The following is a 24,239-nucleotide window of genomic DNA, read 5'->3' as shown; positions in this document are numbered from 1 at the left end:
CACCAAGGATAAGATTTTCGCGCTTTGAGCAAGTGTTGCAGAAATGTCGCGAATACAACGTGCCCACGCATCATTTATTCATCGATTTCAAATCGGCGTATGACACGATCGATTGAAATCAGGTATGGCAGATTATGCACTACTACGGATTTCCGGATAAACTAACGCAATTGGTCAAGGCGATGATGGATCGAGTAATGTGTGTTGTTCCAGTATCAGGGGCAGTCTCGAGTCCCGTTGAATCTCGAAGAAGGTTACGGCAATGGGTGACGGGTTTTCATGTTTGCTGTTCAAAATCGCTTTGGAAGGTGTGATAAGAAGTGCGGGGATAGACACGAGTGGCACGATATTCACGAAGTCCGTCCAGCTTCTTGGTTTCGCTGACGACGTTGACATCATAACACGTATCTTTGAGAGGATGGCGGAAACGTACATCGGACTGAAAGCTGGAGCCAAACGGATTGGACTTGTCATTAATGTATCGTAAACAAAATAATTGAAAGGAAAGGAAGAGGTTCTAGAGAAGTGAATGCTGACCTCCCTCCCCGGATTCATTTAGACGGTGATGAACTCCGTTGGACGCTGCGATCGAACAAAATTCGCCACCGCACGAAGTTAACAATCTAAGAGACGCTGATTAGACTGGTAATCCTTTACGGGCATGAGGCATGGACTATGCTCGTGCAGGACCAACGCGCCCTTAGTGTTTTCGAACGGAAGGTGTTGCGCACCATCTACGGCGGAGTGCAGATGGAAGACGGAACGTGGAGGAGGCGAACGAACCATGAATTGCATTGGCTGCTTAGGGAACCACCCATCGCTCACACCGCAAAAATCGGTCGCCTGCGATGGGCTGGGCACGTCGTGAGGATGTCGGACGACAGCCCGATTAAAAAAGTTGACAATAACGATCCGACTAAAACGAGATGGCGGGGCGTGCAGCGAGCGAGATGGATCGATCAAGTGGAAGGCGACCTGCGGACCCTACGCAGACTATGTGGCTGGCGAATTGCCATGGACCGAGTGGAATGGAGACGACTTCTTCGTATAGCAGAGAAAACCACGGCCTGAAGCTGATTAAGTAAGTAAGTATAAGAATAAACAGTCTGTCTTGAAACTTTGTCCTTGACCATAAAATAATCGTACCCTTCGGACAAGTAACAACAGTTCTAGGATATCTCGAATAATGTCGATGGTCCACTTGCCGACCATCTTGCTTTCTTTTGTGACCAGGTTCCACTTGTGACCTCCGCACTCCGCCAGTGAGGGACCACGCTGATGAACTAGCACGTGTGACTCCATAAAAAGAGTGAACAAGTGATGGGGAAATTGGATCGGGACCCAAACTGTCTGTCACAAGCCAGGATAAAGGAGGAGTGTTGAGATTTGTCTTTTGGTGTGCAGCGCTGGATGGCTCCATGACAAACACGTGATGGATCCATCTAGATCTGCACCGAGTCTCTTCCGCGGCAAATCTTGTAAAAAAACGTTTGCTCCCAATGTAGCAAGCAACATTGGAGCATGCTGCATTCTGAGTAAATTGCGGAGGAGGACCCCAATCCTCGGTGTAACGCGACCCGTGCCTAAGGATGAATGCTTGGGGGGGTCTAATTAAGTCTCCCAAGGTCGAACGGAGCCTGCATGGTACCAGGGCACCCCGTGCAGTAATTTGCTCCCTCTGTTCTAAGCTGGTAACGGACAGCTGATTCTTTCTCTCAGCAAATTAAGACCATTGAGATGGAAACAATTAATAAAACTTTTAATATAAATATAAACAACAAATCAAGTGGGGGATCAGCACTCAGGAGGGACCCTGACATCGATAAGACCCAAGAGGAAACTGGCGATGCTGATATAATCAGTCAAATCCCAGGACCCAGTTGTGTCAACGGTGCAGGACTAAACCCAAAACAGCCCGGTCGTACCACAAATCATATAAAATTACAAAGAAAAAATGTTAAATTTGTCCAGGTGAATCTTCACCATGCAAAGGGAGCAACTGCTGTACTTTGTAGAAAATTCACAGAAAGCAACCTGGATGTAGCACTGATCCAGGAGCCCTGGACCTATAAAGGTAGGATACAAGGAATTCCTACAAAGTCGTGTAAATTGATTTACGCCGAAGGTGAGCTCACGCTAAGAGCTGCCATTTTAGTAAGTGAAAACATAAAAAGTTTTCCAATTACAGAATTGATTACAAAAGATCTCACAGCAATAATGATGGAGGTTCCAACGACCCATGGCACGACTGAAATTTGCGTAGCATCTGCATATTTTCCAGGAGATTTGGGTGAAGTACCTCCACCAGAAGTGGTAAATTTGGTTTCTTACTGCAAGAAACAAAACAAAGCACTTGTAATTGGATGTGATGCAAACGCCCATCACACTGTTTGGGCCAGCTTACTTACTTACTTTAGTGGCAACGGTCCGTTACCGATCCTGCGCCGAACGAATTATAGTCCTCCAGTACCGTCGGTCCTGGGCTGCCGTTCTCCAATCCCCACGAACACCAGCTGAACGTGCATCGTCTTCGACAGCACACACCCACCGGGTGCGGGGTCTGCCTCGGAGTCTACGGCCTCTTCCTGGTTCTCTGCTGAAAATAGTTTTGGCTACTCTTGCATCGGGCATTCTGGCCACGTGTCCAGCCCACCGCAGCCTGCCACATTGCACTACCTTCACTATATCAGCATATTTGTATACTTGGTACAGCTCGTGATTCATGCGTCTGCGCCACACTCCATTTTCCATTTTGCCACCAAGTATAGATCGCAGAATTTTACGCTCAAAAACCCCAAGCACTCGCTGATCAGCTTCCTTTAGCGTCCATGATTCGTGTCCGTAAAGGGCCACCGGGAGGATTAGTGTTCTGTAGAGCGCCAGTTTTGTGCGAATTTGCAAACTACGGGACTTCAGCTGGCTACGTAATCCGTAGAAAGCCCGATTCGCGGCTGCAACTCGTCGTTTCACTTCGCGGCTTACATCGTTGTCACATGTCACGAGTGTACCAAGGTATATAAATTCCTCCACTACTTCATATCGTTCCCCATCTAACTCCACCTCGGCACCAACACCACTTGAGCTCCCACGTTCCCTACCAGCAACCATGTACTTCGTTTTGGCGGTATTAATGGTAAGTCCCAATCTCGCTGCTTCCCTTTTAAAGGGCCTAAAGGCCTCTTCTACTGCTCTACGGTTGATTCCGATGATATCGACGTCATCCGCAAAACCAAGAAGCATGTGAGATTTCGTGATGATAGTTCCATTCCTTTCCACGTTTGCTCTTCGTAATGCACCTTCCAAGGCAATGTTGAATAGCAGGTTAGAGAGTGCGTCCCCTTGCTTCAGTCCATCCAACGTCACGAAAGCAGCTGAGGTCTCACCCGCTATTCTAACGCATGATTTGGATCCATCCAGCGTCGCACGAATCAGCGTAACTAGTTTCGTCGGAAAACCATGTTCTAGCATTATCTGCCACAGCTCATTTCGTTTAACTGAATCGTACGCCGCTTTAAAATCCACAAACAGATGGTGTGTCTGCAAGTTGTACTCCCGGAACTTGTCTAGCAACTGGCGCAGGGTAAACATCTGATCCGTCGTGGAGCGACCCTCACGAAAACCCGCTTGGTACTCGCCGACGAAGGACTCCGCTAACGGTCTCAGTCTGCAGAACAGGATACGGGAAAGCACCTTGTAGGCAGAATTGAGCAATTCTGAGTTTGGGCCAGCACAGATACCAATAACAGAGGTGAACTCCTTTTAGACTATATATCATCAAATGATATAGATATATGCAATAAAGGGGAAGAGCCAACTTTTGTAAACGCAATAAGGCAAGAAGTACTTGACTTAACACTATGCAGTCCAACGATGACTGATAAAATAAAAAATTGGCACGTATCGGATGAAGAATCTTTGTCCGATCACAAGCAAATCATGTTTGATTACGAAGCTAATCAGCAACTTAAGGAAATTATAAGAGATCCCAGGAAAACAAACTGGGATCAGTATAATTTGAAACTGAAGGTTGGAGTCAAGAACTTGAAAGGCTGCTCAAGGACATGTAAAGAACTTGAGGACAACTCAAAACAACTTTCAAACCTGATCCAACAAGCTTATCACGAAAGCTGTCCTGCAAAGGAACGCTCTACGAATAGAGATGTACCTTGGTGGAACAAAACTTTGGAGAAATTTAGAAAGAAAGCTCGGAAATTATTTAACCGGGCAAAAAGAACACAACAGTGGGAGGAGTATAAACAAACTCTCACTGCCTATAATAGGGAAATACGAAGATCAAAGGGGATTCACTGGAGGCACACATGTGAAAACATTGAAAATACTCCAGCAACTGCTAGATTGCAGAAAATCCTCGCTAAAGATCATTCTAATGGGTTAGGTACTTTGAAAAAAGAGGATGGCTCTTTTACTAACTCAACTAAGGAAACATTAGAGTTAATGATGAGAACACATTTTCCCTGTTCAATCATTAATACATGCGGAGACCAAAGTGCACCGGCATTGAGAACTGTAAATCTTGAAACCAGGACAGACATTCTCGAAATAGCGAGTGAAATGACTGGGTTAGATAGAAACAGGAATTATGCTTGTACTTTGGCCAAAAAAATTTTTACAAGAAGCAAGGTTGAATGGGCGATTGACACTTTTGAACCCTTCAAATCACCGGGTAGGGATGGAATTTTTCCTGTACTACTACAGAAGGGCAAGGCGTTTTTAACACCTATTCTAACAAACCTTTTTCAATCAAGCCTGATACTAGGTCATATACCAGCAGTATGGCGACAAGTACGGGTCACGTTCATTCCGAAGGCTAATAAGAAGGATAAGACTTCACCAAAATCCTTCAGGCTGATAAGCTTATCGTCCGTTGTGTTAAAAACAATGGAAAAAATAATTGATGAGCATATAAAATCATCATATTTAGCCAAAGATCCTTTGAGCGAATATCAATTCGCATATCAAGAAGGCAAATCTTCAATAACAGCAGTACAAACTGTTGTAAAAAAACTAGAAAAGTCTTTTGAAACGAAAGAAATTTCACTAGGTGCCTTCCTTGACATAGAAGGCGCATTTGATAATTCATCTCATAATTCAATGATTACGGCTATGACGAAACGTGGTTTCGATATATCCATTATCCATTATCAAAAAGGGAGATATCAGCAAGCCTTGGAAGCTCATCTATAAGCATTAGAGCAGTAAAAGGTTGCCCACAAGGAGGCGTAATATCACCTCTACTGTGGTCTTTAATAGTTAATGATCTTCTTCAAAAGCTGACGGCGCTAGGCTTTGAAATAATTGGCTTCGCAGATGATATAGTCATAATTGTTCGAGGAAAATTTGATTCTATTATCGCTGACCGAATGCAAATGGCTTTAAATTTGATTTCATCATGGTGTGATAGGCAGGGTCTCAGCATAAATGCCAATAAAACTACTATCATACCATTTACGAGAAGGAAAAAATTTACATTAAATAACATCAGATTGAAAGAAACACTTTTAAAACTTTCAGACACTGTTAAATATCTTGGAGTATTTCTTGACAGAAAACTCAATTGGAACACACATCTAGAGCAAGCAGTAAACAAAGCAACAAATGCTCTATGGATATGTAAAAGAACGTTTGGTAAGCAATGGGGACTGAAACCGAAGATGATCCATTGGATCTATTCGGCTATTGTCAGACCCAGGATTACCTATGCTTCGTTGGTCTGGTGGCCAAAAACGAAAGAGAAAACTACCCAAACAAAGCTGGAAAAACTTCAAAGGCTAGCCACTCTCTCAATAACAGGTGCAATGAGAAGTACACCTTCGAAGGCATTGGATGCTTTACTCTATATACTTCCATTGCATCAGTTTATACAATTAGAAGCTGAAAAAAGTGCTCTGAGGATCAAAAGATCAAAGAACCTTTTTGAAGGGGACTTAACAGGTCATCTCAGTATTCTAAAAACTATTAGTATAAATCCTCTTGTAACCAGTAATGAAGATTGGATGGAGAAAAAATACAACTTCAACCGAATATTTCGTGTATTTGAGCCTAGACGTGATTCCTGGGAAGATGGTGGTCCCGATATTCGTCCAGGCTCGACAGTTTTCTATACAGATGGTTCAAAAATGAACAATCAAGTGGGAGCAGGAGTCACTGGCACAGGAATAGACATGACAATTTCTATGGGCAGATGGCCAACTGTATTCCAAACTGAAATACAAGCAATTCTAGAATGTACGACTGTGTGCTTGCGCAGGAACTATAAACATTCAAATATATGCATCATGTCCGACAGCCAAGCAGCTCTAAACGCTCTAAAGTCGGCGACATGCACATCAAAACTTGTCTGGGAATGTATTCAATCACTCCAAAAATTGTCTCGTCGTAACCAAGTCAACTTGTACTGGGTCCCAGGTCACTGTGGAATTGATGGAAATGAGAGAGCTGATGCACTAGCAAGACTCGGATCATCTCATCAATTTGTAGGACCTGAGCCCTTCTGTTGCTTATCTGCTTCTGCTTTAAAAATGGAGCTAAAAGCATGGGAATGTACGAAAGTGGAATCAAATTGGAATAACACTTTCAATGCTAGGCAGTCGAAACGTTTCATCTCTCCAAACGTTTCAATTACTCGCAAAATACTGGAGCTTTCGAAGAAAGATCTAAGCATTTATACTGGTCTTATAACAGGACATTGTCCGAGCCGCTATCATCTGAAGCTAATGGGAAAACTTCATGATGATATATGTCGCTCTGCGGCATAGAAAAAGAAGACTCGGAACACCTGTTATGCCGATGTCCGGCAATTCTCAATAAAAGATTAAGGTTCTTCGAAAGAGGGCTGTTAGAACCCTCTGATATTTGGAGAACAACTCCCAGCGCAGTAGTGCACTTCATCCGAAGTGCATCACCGGGCTGGACAAATGCTATTAGTCAAACAATGACAATCACTTCTGCTAGTGGTGCGTCATCTTGACAACATAGCTATAATAAAACGGGGAATATATCACAATAGATCAAACAAATGGTCGCAGTGATAAAAATACCCAACATGGAAAAAAAAAGTGGTCGACACTCTCGCTTCGGTGATTATTCTTTATGAAATTGGTTTGCCCGGAATAGTTATTCTAGCTCTTCATGATCTTAGTCCTCCTTTTGGTGCTTTTTCCTATTCAGGATAGTGATCAACTCATTTCGTGCTTGTCCAAATTCTCTCTCGTGGCAATGCTAAGATAGTTTTTCCAAGTTATTTACAGGCATTTCCCGTCCAACCAGTCATTTTGTGCGATTAAGTTTTTCTCACCGAGCACCGCGGTTCCGGCCTCTCTGACAGCCAAGCATTCTACTCTATCCGTATTCGAGGATCGAAGCATCAAGAGCTTCAACCAGTAAGCACGTGTAGTTCTCGGCAATTCGCGGGTTGTCTAATTGCCGAATGTTTAACCGAGGAGTTGAACAACCTGGCGTATTGTGGTTAGTTATTTACCTTTTGCCGACCGGTTTCGGGCAACTAGTCCATCGACGGGGTAATGCCCAACTGATGGCGTTGAAGAAAGAGTTATATTTTTAAGCCTGTTAATTTGAAGAGACGCGATATGATGGGAGCCTCATCTTCATTCATCAATTGATCAGCTGTTGTGATGAACATTGACTCCCAGGCATTTAGTTGTAAGGATTTCCTGATTCCCGTAATCACTTTTGCGTTATCCCAGTCGATTTCAGGCTGAAAGTTTGCTGTATGTACTGCCACACTAGAATCGTTGATTCGGTTGTTTTCCACTGCCTTTTTGTGCTCTTTTAAGCGAGCCTTGAATTTTCGTCGGGTCTGCCCAATATATACCGCCGAGCAGTCTTTGCATTGTATTTGATAGATTCCGGACATTTTGTTTGTAGGAATCTTATCTTTCGTGTTGCATAGAAGCTCACGTAGTGTGTGGTTGCTTTTGTGCACGACGTGAAACCCATGTGAAACCCAGAGCATTTCTGATCGGATTTGTGACTTTGGGGCAGAACGGAATACTGATCCTTTCAGCATTGTTTCTCTCTGGTTGCAGTGTGGTAGCGTTTTATATTGTATTTATGCAAATTTGTATTTATGAGAAAAGCATTTTAATGGCTCTGTCACCATTGCATTGGTTCAGGAGCTATATTTTCGCAATTGGTATTTTCATTCGACGAATATACGAAACCAGAACTTTACTGTTTTCAGCAAAACTGGTATGACAGATCCTTGTTTGATGCGCTGGGCATGCATATTGTTGCATAGGTCCATAAGTGCATCCCTTATTTCTGAGTTGACTACTAGAGATATTTGTGCAGTTACAGTAGAACTCGTTGTGCATGATGTAGGCTTCGCCATAGGCACTACGTCTACTGCTCTGCATACTTACCACATGACGAATCGTCTCCCAGCGACGATTTCAGAAGTGTGGTGAGATTTACTGCCAATCTAACGGACTTCCGCTCATTGAGTGATGCCAATGCCCATCACATCATTTGGATTTTTTTTTTTTGTGTCCATGTCCGCCGGTCCGGCAGAACAAAGGGATGAAATCAGAGATCTCCACTGCTGACGGTTACCCGCCATGGCTTTTACCTGTCGCCAGGACAGGTTCTCGTCTACAGCCCGGATGTCGTTGGCTAAGCTCCGTCGCCATGAGCCTCTGGGTCTGCCTCTTCTACGCTGTCCTTGTGGATTCCAGTCGAGTGCTGCTCTGCAAACCTCGTTCGCTCCTTTCCTCAAGGTGTGTCCGATCCACTTCCACCTACGCTCACGAATTTCTGTGGCTATCGGCCGTTGATGACACCGACGATGGAGTTCCTCATTGGATATCCAATTATCAGGCCACCAGGCACGAATAATATATCGCAGGCACCGGTTAATGAATACCTGCAGTTTTTGCGTTGTCTCCGCTGAGACGCACCACGTTTCGCAGGCATACAGCAGTACGGATTTAACGTTTGAATTAAAGATTCGGGTTTTCGTACGTAGAGTGATCTGGTTTGAGCGCCAAATGTTTCGCAGACCTGCAAAGGCACCCCTGGCCTTCCTGATCCGTGTGGCTATATCAGTCTTGGTACCACCATCGGGCGTTGTTTGGCTACCAAGATATTGAAAGACGGCTACCTGCTCAACTTGTTGTCCCGCTACTGTAAAGTTGGTGGAATTGTCAGTGTTCACTACCATAGACTTAGTTTTCGCTACATTGACTGTGAGACCTGCTGCCTGGGAGCTCTCGGAGAGGTCGTCTAACTTGCTCTGCATATCGTTTCGGCGTTGTGCGAGCAAGACAATGTCGTCGGCTAGGTCGAGGTCATTTAGCTGCTCCATCGTTAGAGGATTCCAAGGCAATCCTCGATTTGGTCTACTGTCAATTGCTCCAACTAATATCTCATCCATAACGATGAGAAACAGAAGCGGTGATAAAATGCAGCCCTGTCTCACGCCAGCAGTAACCCTTATGGGGTCGGACAAGACGCCGTCGTGCAAAACCTTGCACGAGAACGCCTCGTACTGAGCCTCGATGAGATGGACTAGCTTATCTGGAACTCCTCTACGCCTAAGTGCGCCCCAGATGTTTTCGTGATTGAGTCGGTCGAACGCCTTTTCGAAGTCAACGAACACCAGCAGAAGAGAGTCCTGGAATTCGTTGATCTGCTCCAATATAATGCGGAGCGTTGTGATATGGTCTACACATGATCGGCCAGCACGGAATCCAGCTTGCTGCCGCCGGAGAGTAGCGTCGATCTTCTCCTGGATCCGGTTGAGGATTACCTTACAGAGTACTTTGAGAGTAATACAGAGCAACGTGATGCCACGCCAGTTACCGCATTCCGTTAGGTCTCCTTTCTTAGGGACTTTGACCAATATGCCCTGCATCCAGTCCACCGGAAAAGTTGCGGTTTCCCAAATATTGCTGAAAAGCTGATGCATCATCTGGGCTGACAAAGATGGGTCAGCTTTGAGCATTTCGGCTGAAATACGATCTATCCCTGGCGCTCTATTGGATTTCATACTCTTGATGGCTGCTACAATTTCATCCAGCGATGGCGCCTCCGAGTTCACGCGATTTATTCGACGAACTGTAGGCGTCGTACGCTGCTGGTTTTGTTGGTCTCTGACATTTGAAACTCGGAAGAGTTGTTCAAAATGTTCAGTCCATCGCTTAAGCTGTTCTGCACGGTCAGTCAATAGCTGACCAGCTCTGTCCTTTAGCGGCATCTTTGTATTCATCCTGGCACCACTAAGGCGGCGAGAAATATCGTACAACAAACGGATATCACCATTGGCGGCGGCGGTTTCTCCTTGTTCGGCTAGGGAGTTAGTCCAGGCTCTCTTGTCCCGCCTACAAGCACGTTTAACAGCCCTCTCCAGTTCGGCGTATCGTTGACGGGCAGCTGTCTTAGCCGATCTGGTCCGCGCTCGCTCAATGCCGGCTTTCGCCTCTCTCCGCTCGTCGATCTTCCTCCAAGTTTCATCCGAAATCCACTCCCTCCGCCCACTGCGCGCTTTGCCGAGGGTTTCATCACTGGTCGTGATGAAGGCGTTCTTGATGCCGGTCCATTGCTCTTCGACGGTTCCACCAGATGGCAACTCCGAGGCTCGAGATTCAAGTTGTTCAACAAAAGCCCTTTTCACCTCAGGATTCTCCAATCGGCGGACGTCGTAGCGGCACCCAACTTTCTCCTCCCGTCGTTGGACACGTGCGACGCGCAGACGTATCTCAGCGATAACAAGATGATGGTCGGATGCAATGTCAGCGCTGCGTTTGTTGCGTACATCAAGAAGGCTCCTTCTCCATTTCCGGCTGATGCAGATGTGGTCGATTTGGTTTTCTGTTCGGCCGTCGCGGGAAACCCACGTGACTTTATGTACTGGTCTATGGGGGAAGAGCGATCCACCAATGACCATGTCGTTATTACCACAGAATTCTGTAAACAGCTCCCCGTTTTCGCTCATCTCTCCTAGGCCATGGCGTCCCATGACGCGTTCAAGGTCCGCGTTGTTTGAGCCAATCTTCGCGTTGAAGTCGCCCATGTGAATTTGGATGTCCCCCTTCGGGATTTTCTCAACCACGCTGTTCAGCTGGCTGTAAAAGCTCTCTTTCTCCTGCAGGTCGGCAGCATCTGTTGGCGCATAGCACTGGATTGCCGTAAGGTTCCTAACCCGTGTTCTAAATCTGGCAACGATTATTCGCTCATTTATTGGTTCCCACTTCATCAGGGCCGCACGTGCCCCTGGGCTCAGTAGGAATCCAACTCCTCTTTCTCGAGTAGCATTTTCACCTCGTATGCCAGAGTAGAGCAAGACTTGCCCGGATGATGTCCTGTGTTCGCCAGTACCCGGCCAGCGGACCTCGCTCAGCCCCAGGATTTCAAGCTTCAGGCGGCTAGCTTCCCTTGCAAGTTGAGCCAGCTTGCCCTGCTGGGCAAGGGTCAGTATATTCCATGTTCCGATTCGTGTCCGTGTTTTCATGCTAAAGGTCGTTGCCAATAATCCGGAGAGATTTCTTCTTTCATTTTCATTAACTTTTTGTGTGTTCTGGTACAGTAGGCTGTTAACCTAAGGTCCTTATCCCGCTGATGGGGCTGCCATCTTAATGTGGGCGGGAGCCACTGTGCCCCCTTTCCTGTTAGCATACGACAACCGAAGTTGCGTACCCCAGCCGGCACCTCGTGGAGGTAGGAATAGGAGTTAATGAACAGAGGTTATGGAATGCACATGTTCACCCTTTGCCAGCATCATTTGGAGCAGCTCGGATACTCGAACGGCGAATACTGTACGAACGTCAATAAAATCCTAAGGAGTATATTTATAGTCACTTTCCATGTTGTGTGGAGCCTGAAGTTCGAAATGATCCAGAAATCGTTTTAGGTTACTTAAACTCATGAGCTTTAACTCGGAGACTTGTCACGACTGAAACGATTGAGTGGGCCGTCAACAACTTCTCTCCACACAAAGCTCCTGGAACATATGAAATATACCCTTCAAACACATTCTTAAAAGAATGTTCTGTGTAATGTTGCATTGGTTACATCCTAAGTCAATGGCGTGAAATAAATTCAAAAGAGATGTGGCGCAGCCGACTAGTTTTATCGTGGTAATAGAGGCAACCACAATAAATTTGCTTTATTGATTGTCTTATCATGATTCTATAGCTAACTATGTGTATTTTTTGCTTGTATCATCTTGATATTCTGTAATACCACAATAAAACCGGAGGTAATGTTTAACATAGCAATAAAACCTTTATAACATTCAAATAAAACCAAGCGGCTTTAGAATTGTTACTGGGGAGGAGATGAAACCCCTACGACCAGTGTTTAGACCTATATGGCATAAAATTTCCTACCAAATAGATCAAATATATCATGAAAATCGAACAAATTTTCAATTTTAAAATGCATCGTCTTTATTGGATAACTCTTTACAGGTTATGTTCAAATACATAGCTTTTTGGTTGGTTTTGTAGTCAATATGGCTTGATCGTGCCTATAATGAACTAGTAAGCAGTGTGTTTATAGATTTTTCATAGCAGTTGTTGAAGCTATTGTCTCTGAAGTATGTGGAGTATTGTGGTCGCAGTAGAAAAAATCTATTCAAATTGCTAAAAGCAACTCTATGGAAAACCCATTAAATGATGTACAACTAGGCTGAAATTTTGCTTCTTTTTTCAAAGAAAATGGAAATTCCCGTCAGGTTTTTTCATACAAAACCAACCCTATTTGCATTACATATTAAACTTATACCGTTCTTTAAAATGGTGCTCGAAACCTTCATAGTGACAACACCTCAAACTAAAATTAAGCTACTAGACTTGATAAACTATTTTTGTTTGCCGTAGATTTATCATCTTCGTATTTGATTTTTCAGCTTGATTCCCGACAGTAATGTTTTGTACTTGATTATAGCAAAAACTAACCTAATGACACAACAATCATGCGCAATTTACGAGAAAGAAAATAACTTTCCCTAAGAGTACAGAGAACGAAATACAGCATTGAACAGCTAACATGGAAATAATAATAACGTTTAATCGACCTGATGCAAAAAAGAAAACAAATCAACATCAACCACGTAACTACCCTAATTTAGCAACAACAGTAACAATCAAGCAGCGGGTAGCGTTTTTTTTTTCGGGCACGAATCATTAACGATAAGTCTAAAGTATGTAATAGCGTGCAGAAGGGATGAGTAAAAGGAAAATTTATACTTCTGACAAAAATGAACTAGCAATTAGAGAGAAAGAGAAAACAACTAAAGTGAACTAGCTTGGATTTAATCACTTACCCGAACTGTACTGTGTGTACTGTTGATACTGTGGGTGGAAGTTGTGTATTGCGTCCGTCATAATATCTTTAGGGTTCATTGTTTCCTAAAATGAAAAATTGCGTTAGGTGAGAACTTTCGTCAGCTGAGAACTTACCTTCAAACTGCTGGAGATTGATTGCATCGTTACAGATCGGCCGTGTGCGTCAGTCATACAGCTTTGGGCATAAACCTGCATTTAAGATAAAATTATATGATTTTTTTCTTTGTATTGTGACCTTAATAGAACTCACCTGATACGGAAAAGCGTACCGAAGAGCAATTGCAGCAAACAACATTTCAATGCAGATGAAGAAGTTCTGATAGCCTGCGGACACCGTACCGGCCGATGTCGTTGAGCCGCCAGCATCAACGATGGGTGAGATTACTTCAGCTTTCTCCAGAATGGCCAATCCGACACCTGTGCAAAACCGAGCAAAAAACCAATGAAACACAACCGGCTACACACAATGATATCGAAAAATGCTTACCTTGCCAAAAGGAAAGGAAAATCACAGATTTCACGGTGCAGAATTTCAGCACAGGATCGAACGGCGTTAGCAGATCTCTCGTGGCAAAGTAAAACAGGTAGAGCCCGTACAAGGCCAATGAGACGGAAATGTTGTATATGACGGTTATGTAGATGTAGCCACCATCAGCACTGGAAGAAATAGTTGACATCATCAGAAAAGAGTTCCGAAAAACCGGCAGTAAATATGTAATGAACATTTGAATTCTAATGAATCTTTGGCTTGACGAGAGCCATCTATTACGGCAAGATAATTAAGGAAAATTGCTCAAATGAACCAATGTTACGAGCCACATAAATTTAATTCCAAAATCAATAATACCACATAAAATTTCCAAAAGCTGGAATAGCATGGCAAACGTCGACAATAATCCGAGCAGCTGTAGAACACACAGGCAATTTCTTATCGAGACCTCTCCAGCTCTACGTTCTACCGGTGTCAATGCGGTGCCAATCATTCATAGAATAAACTTGCGGTAAAGCTTTACTTTACTGGCTACAATGTTCGTATGCAAGCAAGCAATATGGAATCATATGCAGACAAAGTTGCCTTTTGTCACGCCCGGTGGTATGCGACGAATGTGTTGTGTGCGTTCTTTTCCGCTTTTCCACCCAAATCGGTTATTTGCGGTAACACGTCAATCGGATGGAAAATTTAATTGAATTTATGGCACCGTCGTTTCGAAGACTATTTCGGTAGCATAACTATGATAGGACAGCTCACTCAACTCACCTCCAATCACCATCGTGATAGTGTCCGAAGGCCTGCAGAAAGATGATGATGAATGCCATCAGGGGTTTCACCAGACAGAACTGCAGTGTGGCCTGCTTGCAGAAGCGCAGGAATCCGATGGTGTACGTTTTGCCGGTAAGACAGCATGTCCCGTACAGGCAAGACGATTTGATGGGCTTACCACGGATTTCGGACATGATGTTGCCCTCACCGCCGAGGTACTCATAGCACAGGGACAGAAAGTTGTAGATGACGAACGCTGCAAGCAAATGAAGATGGAAATTATCAATTAGGAATTTTTTAGGAAATACTATTTGGAGCTTACCCTCATAGCAGTCCCGCACCGTGAAGAAGTACACGTAGACACTTTCGGAGTTGAAGAACAGCAAACTTATCCAGGAATAGGTTGCGTATATGGGCACGATGAACAATATCCGTACGATCCATCGCTGTTCCTGTGGGTTAGTGTACCAACGTAAGTGCTGATAGATCTGAGAAAGAAACAAAAAGATTTCAAACGTTAGTCATTTTTAATGTTGCTAGAGTTGTATGAGCTGAACATTTTATCTCTCGAAAATATAGATCGGCTGATGTAATGCACACTAATTGAGTGGAATCATTCCACTCTTATTTAATCACTCAGCGTAAGACACCCAGATGGCTCGACTGTTTATTATCATCCGGCCGCACTTTAGTTTATGAAGAATCGAAAGTGTGACTTTTGTATTTAATAAATAATTTATCGCTTCTGGCTTCAGCACCGTCCCTTTCTCAGCCGATTGTCAGTTCTATCCTGTATAGTTGAATGAACGGCAAACCGGTACTATGATGAGCCGCACCATAATGCAGGTCATTGCCAGCAGCTGTACACTGCGAGCCGTAAATAGAATCATTCTGAAACCAGTAGACCAGTTCTGTAACCTTGCTTTCAACTATGTCGTAGAATGAGATTTTTTCCACAGAGATTAATACATGGCGCAAAACATGTAAAATATCGCATTATTCTAAAACGTAAAAAGTGAAATAAGAGCACTTCCAAGTGAAATCTTGCATGACTTTTTCCCATTTGAATGAATGACAATTGTTGCAAAATTTGTGCTTATTTTTTCCACACTACACTGTGCAAAATTTGAAGTATGTCTTAGTATGGAAATTGCTAAAAAAAAATCAAAAATTAACTTTTATCATCTTCAAACATATCCTTGATAAAGATAGAAGAACTAAAGCTGCTCTAGCAGTACAAACATCCTAGCTTGAAAATTAACCTGACAACTCCCGGTTTGACAATGAACATTTTATCATCAAGATTCCGAACTATCATTAGGCCCTGCATGCAATGAGCCCCATAAAACGCGCGACTGTACACACTTCGGTCCTATGCCCCAGCACACTTCACCGACTAGTACAAAGTATCCTTTCTCTGAAAGCATCTTTGCCAGAGTTGACAAAAGATAAAACTGAGCAGTGTGGGTGGATGTGGATGTATTTTTCCGCACCTCCTCTGCTGCGCTGCGGCGCGGACGAATATTTCTCGTGCAAAATGAAATCTCGCGAACTGGATGAGCACAAAAATTTGAATAGCACATATTTTTTGCCCGAGAGCACTTATCAATCCCTCCGTGAGTGGATGAGGGTTTATTTCCGACGACGACGACGAGGGCGGGAATTGAGAGCCAGCGGATTTCCTTTAAACACTTGACTACGGCTGGCGACGAGTTGACGAGGAGTGCTGCTACGTGTAAGGCGTGGTACACAAATTACGTAACGCAAAAATTTCGGTTTTTTTACCCCCTCCCTCCCCTATGTAACATTAAGTAACGCTTGGCATAACCCCCCCATTAAATTACGTAACGTTAACCAAACCTCCCCCCGTACCTCAACATTCAATAAAAATAACTTGAACCGCATATTTTTTTTAATTTTTAAGAAATTCAACCAAATTAGCAAGATTAGCAAATTAGCAAGCTTCATATTAAAAACAACAATCAGGCATCGGCCCATGTTAAGCTGAAATGGTAAAAAAGTAAACCATGGGTATAAACGTCCTGTTGAGAACTTGACCCTTCTTTATCGACTGACTTCGCAGCTGGCTATTAGAGTACAGGACAATTACGGGGATAGTGCAACGATCCTACTGGCTTTATAGCAGCACTTCCTAGCCGATATTCGAACATACGACGGCTTGTTAGGCCAGCATCGTACCCCGAAGCAAACTGGGCAGCCTGGAATGGTCTTCAACCGTAATAACTGGAAATTTAGTAGGATTATCTTCATCAGCTACAAACCATAATTTTGTATCATAATGTTCATTAGTATAAACCGATTCACTGTTTTCCACCTCCAAAACGTCCTTTCCTCATTTGGCAACTGCCTTTTTGGTATTCATATATTTGTTACGTAACTATTCTCATGACCCCCTCTCCCCCCTATGTAACAACAAGTAACGCTAACTCGACCCCCCTCCCTCCCCTCTAAGCGTTACGTAATTTGTGTACGAAGCCTAAGGAAGACGTCTCGGCTCATTATGAAGCAGGTAAGTGAAGGCAAACTAAAGGGATGATAAATTGACTGGACCAAAAAATGTCATGGAGTAAATTGTATCTATTTTATTGCCACGAAACAAATATATTATTTCGTGGTTTCGTGTACTCTATTGAGTTAGTTACCTATATTTTCATAATACTTAATGAACTCAACAACTTTGTTTCGAACCAAATTAGTAAATTCATCATAATAGGGTTTTCTGATTTGTGCTACATAGGTATAAGACAGACCTTTCATTATGCTTTCCGATTTGTTCGATCGAGCAAGTCAAGAAAACATGTGCTGGAAAATATGTATCGATGAAAACCGAACTGAACATAAAAGGTTGCACCCGGTTTCCTGCGTTGTTGCTATTATTGATTAGCCCAATATGCTCGTTACCTACTCCGGTTAATAATGGATAAAAAGACACGCAATACTCGATGTGAACTAATGAACATAGCAACAGGTAACAGCTCAAACTGGAAGTGTTGGGAAGTAGTAGTTTATATATCATAACACATTTGATGAAAGTTATGTGAATGCAATGCTGTACGCTAAAGCATACTAAGAATTAACATTTTTCAAATATACCGCATATTTTGTATGTGCATGCATATGCACCCTATAGAAAACCGTACAGAAAAAAAAATGTGAAACGCACCATATTAAACTATGATTGAAGCATGTCAGGTTATTTTATGTCTCATACGTTTATCAAGCATGTAGCCCAAGATGTTATAGGTTGAACATTGAAAAATCGAAAAAAAGCAAAACAATCTGACATCTGACGCTCTGCTTGTGTCCGTTTCCGTTGCGAGAAAACTAGTATTAATTTCTCGGCAACGGGCAACACAACAGGGAATGCTGCAAATAAGTTCCGGAGCTTTTAACTGTAGTAATCATGTGTATCACCTCGAAGTTCAATAACGCGCAACATTTTCTCACACTGCTCAGCCTAATGCCGAATGCAGAACCTTATTTTGGTTTTTCTAACTAAGATGTCTAGCGGATTAAGAGAAGTTTATTTAAATTTATATGTGAAAATTGTCTAGTTTACCATTGGATAATGCACGAGGAGGATCTACGAGTGCACGGAGTGTATGACAGACGAATGCTGATAGCGATCTTCGAAGGCGTACAGGAAAACGCAGTATGAAGGCGAAGGCGAAAACAGCATTCAAATGGTGGCTAAAGCTGCCACTTGTTATTTGGACAATTTGTGTTTCGACCATTCATGATTCGGCCATTTGTGTTTTGGCCATTTGTAGGTTATCCCCGAGTACAGTAATAGACAGGGCCGGCGCTAGCCAATTTGTCACTCTACGCAAATTCTCAAAATGGCGCCCTCAGAAGAAACGAAAAACAGCCGGCGTTGCTGTGTGCAGACATTTTACTACCTACACACTCGCAAACGCAAACGCAGTCATAGCGTCTTTTTGCATAACCACTCACGAGGCAAACAATTCGCGAGCAGCCAGCTGCCCGTGAGGGCTAGCGGCACACTGGGATACAGATATTGCATTACTTTTGGTTTTCTCTATCTTACGGCCTCGATTTTACACGCGGGCGGGAGTACGAATCCTCGCGAGTGATCGGAATTAGTTGCTCAGGCTGTAATGACGTGCGAGAGCGACGACCATGGCTGTTAGCTAAATACACACCCGCAAAAGTCGTTGCAGTGCATGAATAAACGAGAGCGGGAGTCCGAAAGGAATGCTTATGTCGGCCTATTCATTAGAACGAGTACGCGTGTGTGAGAAAATTAGTCCACACGAGAAATCAGGCTGCTGAAGACCAATAAAGCCGCTGGGAAGGACCGCCTACCGGCAGAGCTTTATAAACATGACGGAGAAACGCTAGCGAAGGCTCTACACTGGGTTATTTCGAGGATTTGGGAGGAGGAAAAGCTACCGGAGGAATGGATGGAAGGAGTGGTTTGTCCCATCTACAAAAAGGGCGATCGGCTACACTGCTGCAACTATCGTGGTATTATGCTGGTAAACGCCGCCTACAAGGTACTCTCCCAGATCCTGTTACGCCGCTGTCACCGATAGCACAAGGTTTCGTAGGGAATTATCAGGCGGGTTTCATGGGGGTTCGCGCAACTGCGGACCAAATTTTTACTTTCCGACAGATCTTGCAGAAATGTCGGGAGTACAACGCCCACGCATCACATCTTTATTGATTTCAAAGCAGCATACGATACAGTCGATCGAGACAAGCTATGGCAGATAATGCACGAATACGGTTTTCCGGACAAACTGACGCGACTGGTCAGAGCTACATTGGATCGAGTGATGTGTTTCGTACGCATCTCTGGGACACTCTCGAGTCCCTTCGAGACGCGACGAGGGTTGAGACAAGGTGACGGTCTATCCTGCATGCTGTTCAACATCGCTCTTGAGGGGCTGATCCGACGAGCGGGCTTCGAAACGAGAGGCACGATTTTTACCAAGATTAGCCAACTTCTAGGCTTTGCAGATGACTTCGATATCATTGCCAGGAACTTTGCGACGGCGGCGGCAATCTACACCAGACTGAAAGCGGAGTCTAGGAGAATTGGGCTAAAAATAAATGCGTCGAAGACCAAATACATGAAAGGAAGAGGCTCAAAGGAAACAAACGCGCGCCTCCCACGGACGTTAACCGTTGACGGCGACGAACTAGAAGTGGTAGAGGAGTTCGTGTATTTGGGATCGCTGGTGACCGCGGACAACAACACTAGTAAGAAGATCCAGCGGCGCATCCAAGTGGGAAATTGGGCCTACTTTGCCCTTCGTAAAACGCTACGATCAGGAAGCATACGCCGCCGCACGAAGCTAACAATGTACAAAACCATTATTAGACCGGTAGTTGTTTATGGACTTGAAGCCGTGACGCTGCTTACGGAGGACATACGCGCCCTTGCCGTGTTTGAGAGGAAAGTGCTGCGGACGATATTTGGCGGAGTACAAACTGAAAGCGGAGAGTGGCGGAGGCGTATGAATCACGAGCTACAGGCACTGCTTGGGGAGACTCCCATCGTACATCTAGCGAAAGTTAGCAGGCTACGGTGGGTCGGACACGTCGTAAGGATACCGGACGACAGTGCGACGAAAATAGTCCTCTTCAACAACCCCACCGGCACCAGCAACAGGGGGGCCCAGCGTGCACGATGGCTCGACCAGGTCGAAAGCGATTTGCGACTTCTGAGACGACTAGGAAATTGGCAACGAGTGGCCCAAGACCGAGTTGAATGGAGACGAGTGCTGAAGAAGAAGAAGAAGAAGAAGAAGAGCGTGGGCTTCGCGACGCTGGTCACAGTCAACCCACATTTTTTTGAATAATTGTCGGTTTCTTGAAACCCATTTAGCATGATAAACCTTCAAAAAAAAGTTTGGTTAATATTTCCTATCACTTCAAAAACTTCGTCCTCATACCTTACTACTTCATCAAAGATGAGTCTGCTGATTGCGGATTCTGAAGAGATTCGAAAATCTCTCCCTAAAATTACTAAATAATTTAATATCATCAATGCCACTTTCCCACCACGTTTATCTGAGTGGTTTGATTGTTGTGTTTTGTTGCGAATAGATTTTCATCAGAAGGAGGTGGAGCGCAAATGGAAAGCGAAGAATGGCGTAGGCGTATGAACCATGCACTGCAGGCACTACTTGGAATGATTCTTAAAGTACACTCGTCGAAAGTAGGGAGCGTACGATGTGACCGACCCGTCACAAGAATACCGGATGACCGTGCAGTAAATCTGTTCTCTTCTAGACCTTCATCGGCCTTAAGGGCCCCATATACGTACGCATAAGTTGGATTGGAAACGAATAAAATGTTGGCGGGTCATTCAGGTCGAGCGACAAGCCCAACTTGGTTCGTGGCTCTCATACACAGGGTAAAATGTAGACGGACATGAAGTCACCAATATTTTCGGCCAACATGTTCGTACGTGTATGAGGGCCTTTAGGAATAGAGAGACCCAACTTACTAGATGGCTCGACCAAGGCGAAGCCGATTTGCTTGCTTCCTAGATGGTCAACGAATTGGCGGCAAATGGCCCAGGACCCAATACAGCGGAGAGTAACTCTAGATACACCACTTGCCATCCCGGTTTTATGCTGCTAAAGGAGAAGGAAGAAAGTTTTTTTTTGTTAGATTATAGTCACTTTAACCAGCTTGGGTCATTCGTGATTTCTGCGGGGTTGGGATTTGAACCCAGGTTCTCGGCGTGAGAGGCGTGAATGCTAACCACTACAGTTTTACATTAACCACTTATTTATTTAATGCTACAGTTTTTTAATGTAGGCGAAATGGCGCCCGCTCGAAGGGGTGCTCCAAGTTTGCTTAAGGGAAGCGCCGGCCCTGGTAATAGAGAAATTCTTGATACTACAAAAGCCACCCGGGTTCTATGCTGCCTGAAGTAAGTAAGTCGGACAAACCAAACCACTTTTAGAGAAAAGTACTGTATTTTGTCTACAAAAAAAAACACAAACTTTTTTCGACTGTACTCCAAAAGAACCCCGGATAAAGCAATTGAAAATTGTGTTACTTTTTAATAGAATATTTAAAAAAAATTGTATTTCATGATTCTCGCCGCGGCCCTTTTACTTGTCAAAAATTTTGAATTTTGACCATTTTAAAATAATCATTACATCAGTCGTATCGCGTGAACATGTTAACTGAGAGCAAGGTTTTTTTTCGATTACAGGTCCATTAAAAGATCTGTAATTCCATCCAATACAATAACTTAATTGTACTGTCTGTTGCATCCGTTAGATTATTTCTTGCGTAAACGACCTATGCAAATTACATGTAATTATGTGCAAACACTTGTAACAACTATTTCAGATAAACGTGATCGACACAATATATTTTTTATACCAGCAACCCAAGCTTTATAACGTAAGTCTCCCTTAGATTCTTTCCGTATGCTAAATATTGGTGAGAAACTAGAAAGAGGCAATTGTATACGCGGCATTACACAATTAGGCACGCTCATTTAATATAGATTCCATAGCCAACGGCAAACAAACATTTAAGGCAATCAACGCCAATTCAGAGCAGCTGCAACGCGATCCGGCGCGGGCCTCCGTAGCTTATTGTAGGTCGATTGCTTGGAATTGAGATTTTAAATTAGATTGCATCCGACGCAACTGACACTGCGCTTACGTCTATTTGCTTACAGCAGACGATTACTAACCGTTATTTTGACTAATTAATATTGATGCTATAACTGAGTTTTAGACAAGACTCACTGCTATGTAGTAGCCGCAAGATTACCGAGTCTGTTTTGACAAGCGAATGGTCGTGGGTTCGAATCTTAGTAGAATCAGGCCCTTCGATGTCAAAGTGACTTTAGCTTGGGTTTATTCTCAGGCTCCCCATCCACCCTTTCTTCATGCTGAATTCTATATATTATCCCGATAAGACCTATTGACAGTGCAAAAAAGACTCTTATAGTTAAATGCACTGGTTAGCTGCGCCAGGGATGGGGACGGTGCTATCCCTATCATGTGGAACGAGGTGGGTCACGTAGGGAAAGCATTGAAGGAAGGGTAAACCCAAAAAGAGTAAACACAGGCACGCTTAAAATTCATATATAACCAAAAGAAATGCAGTGCGGGTCATACTGCAAACACCAGGACGATATCACAATAGATCAATGATACTGGTCGCAGTAATGAGTCCATACAGGAAAAATAAACTATCTTATCTTCTGCCATATACGAAATTGCGATGTTTTTGATTTCGGATTTACAAAATTTCTATAAAATCACGCGGGGTTCAGAATGGCGCACTAACAGCTTGAAGCAACATATTTGGTCACAGAGAAAAATAGTGTAAATGTTTGGACGAATTGAAGTAGGTCGATTCGGATCAATTTGCGAGCTCGCGTGAAATACCTCGTATGTATGATTCATACGATATGTACAAATATTTACATCTACATGTAACCGCCGCTACTCTTTTATAACTGAAAAGTTCGCAGAAAAAAGTTAACGATGGGCTGAGGTGGTACCTTAGTTGGAAGAAAAGGATAAGTTGTGTGGTGCGTGAGAGTAATGACGGTTCAAATAAATTCATCTGTGTCTAGTAAAAGCGACCTGCCAAAACGGTCATCAACCACCATGTCATAATAGAGTCAACCCAAATAGTTTTATTTAATGTCGATTATTCCCGGTAATTTAACAAACACTGGTGATGAGACGAGATACATGAAATGAAACTTATAAAATAAATAATAGTGCTGTGGTAATAAACGGAATAAATTCGTATATTAATGCTAGTTTTATTAGAATTTCGATTAGGTTAGTTTACGGGATGTTTTCACGCAACTTGTGAAAGCACTTCCATGTTCCGATAATGGAAAGAAAACATACTATATTATCATAGAGCGATGAAACATCCGCTAATCTAATTATGAATTCTAACAACCGTAAAACACATCGCCATCGTACCGCAACGTTGGACGGACGGCCTAGCAAGGTCAGCAGTCTGCGTAAAACATACTAAACTATTTTGTTAGCTACCGGCCAATAAATTCAGCGGCAATCACTATTAACCCTGGACAGGTGGTGGAATGCACAACAGCAGAAACTATGCGTGCTTACAAAAGCCTCGATAGATCGTTCGTTTTTTTTTCAGTGAAGTGAAGGCAATCAAAGTCGAATGATTGGCAACCGCAACCAGTTGCAGCAGAAAAATGATCATAAAAATGATTCGTAAAAAAGAAACACACTAAAAGTGCATTGCATCATACCGATCACACAGAGCCAGAGAGAGGCTGGTATCATTCGTTAGTTTGCCGGTTGTGAACAGGATTAAGCATTTCCACTTGATGATGAATTGTTGAAACTAAGGAAAATCTCAAAAGCTCTCAACACAGAGCAAACACAATTCTATAGCTGTAAAGTATACCTACTGCTACAAAAACTAGAGAACTCAATAGTGGCTCTACGAATAAACGCACGGTACGGTGTTCAAATTTTTATAAGATCACGATTATAAAAACCAAAAAAAATGAAACATGCACCACTTCAACCGCCCAAAACGAACCTAAGGGTAATTCATAAATTTCGATAAACAGTGTGCTCTGCAAAGTCGTGTACCTTTAATACAAAATAATTTTTTTTCGCATTCGC

The 24,239-nt window shown here is 43.4% G+C and overlaps 1 protein-coding gene across 3 annotated transcripts in view; it reads right to left on the bottom strand.

The window, feature by feature from the left end:
- LOC128738228 (transmembrane protein 184B) overlaps positions 1–24,239 on the bottom strand; it is a 59,615-nt gene that overhangs the window by 4,585 nt on the left and 30,791 nt on the right. For all 3 annotated transcript variants that reach the window (XM_053833213.1, XM_053833212.1, XM_053833214.1), the window contains 6 exons: positions 14,909–15,074; positions 14,584–14,842; positions 13,813–13,982; positions 13,576–13,742; positions 13,440–13,514; positions 13,304–13,388 (listed from right to left, as the gene is read on the bottom strand). In XM_053833213.1, coding sequence (XP_053689188.1) covers positions 13,304–13,388; positions 13,440–13,514; positions 13,576–13,742; positions 13,813–13,982; positions 14,584–14,842; positions 14,909–15,074 — 922 coding nt within the window. The remainder of the gene's footprint in view (positions 1–13,303; positions 13,389–13,439; positions 13,515–13,575; positions 13,743–13,812; positions 13,983–14,583; positions 14,843–14,908; positions 15,075–24,239) is intronic.

The sequence above is a fragment of the Sabethes cyaneus genome, chromosome 2 (assembly GCF_943734655.1).
Source record: "Sabethes cyaneus chromosome 2, idSabCyanKW18_F2, whole genome shotgun sequence".
Lineage (NCBI taxonomy): Eukaryota > Metazoa > Arthropoda > Insecta > Diptera > Culicidae > Sabethes > Sabethes cyaneus.
The sequence above is the reverse complement of the archived record's forward strand: the minus strand, read 5'-3'. Positions and strand labels throughout refer to the sequence as shown.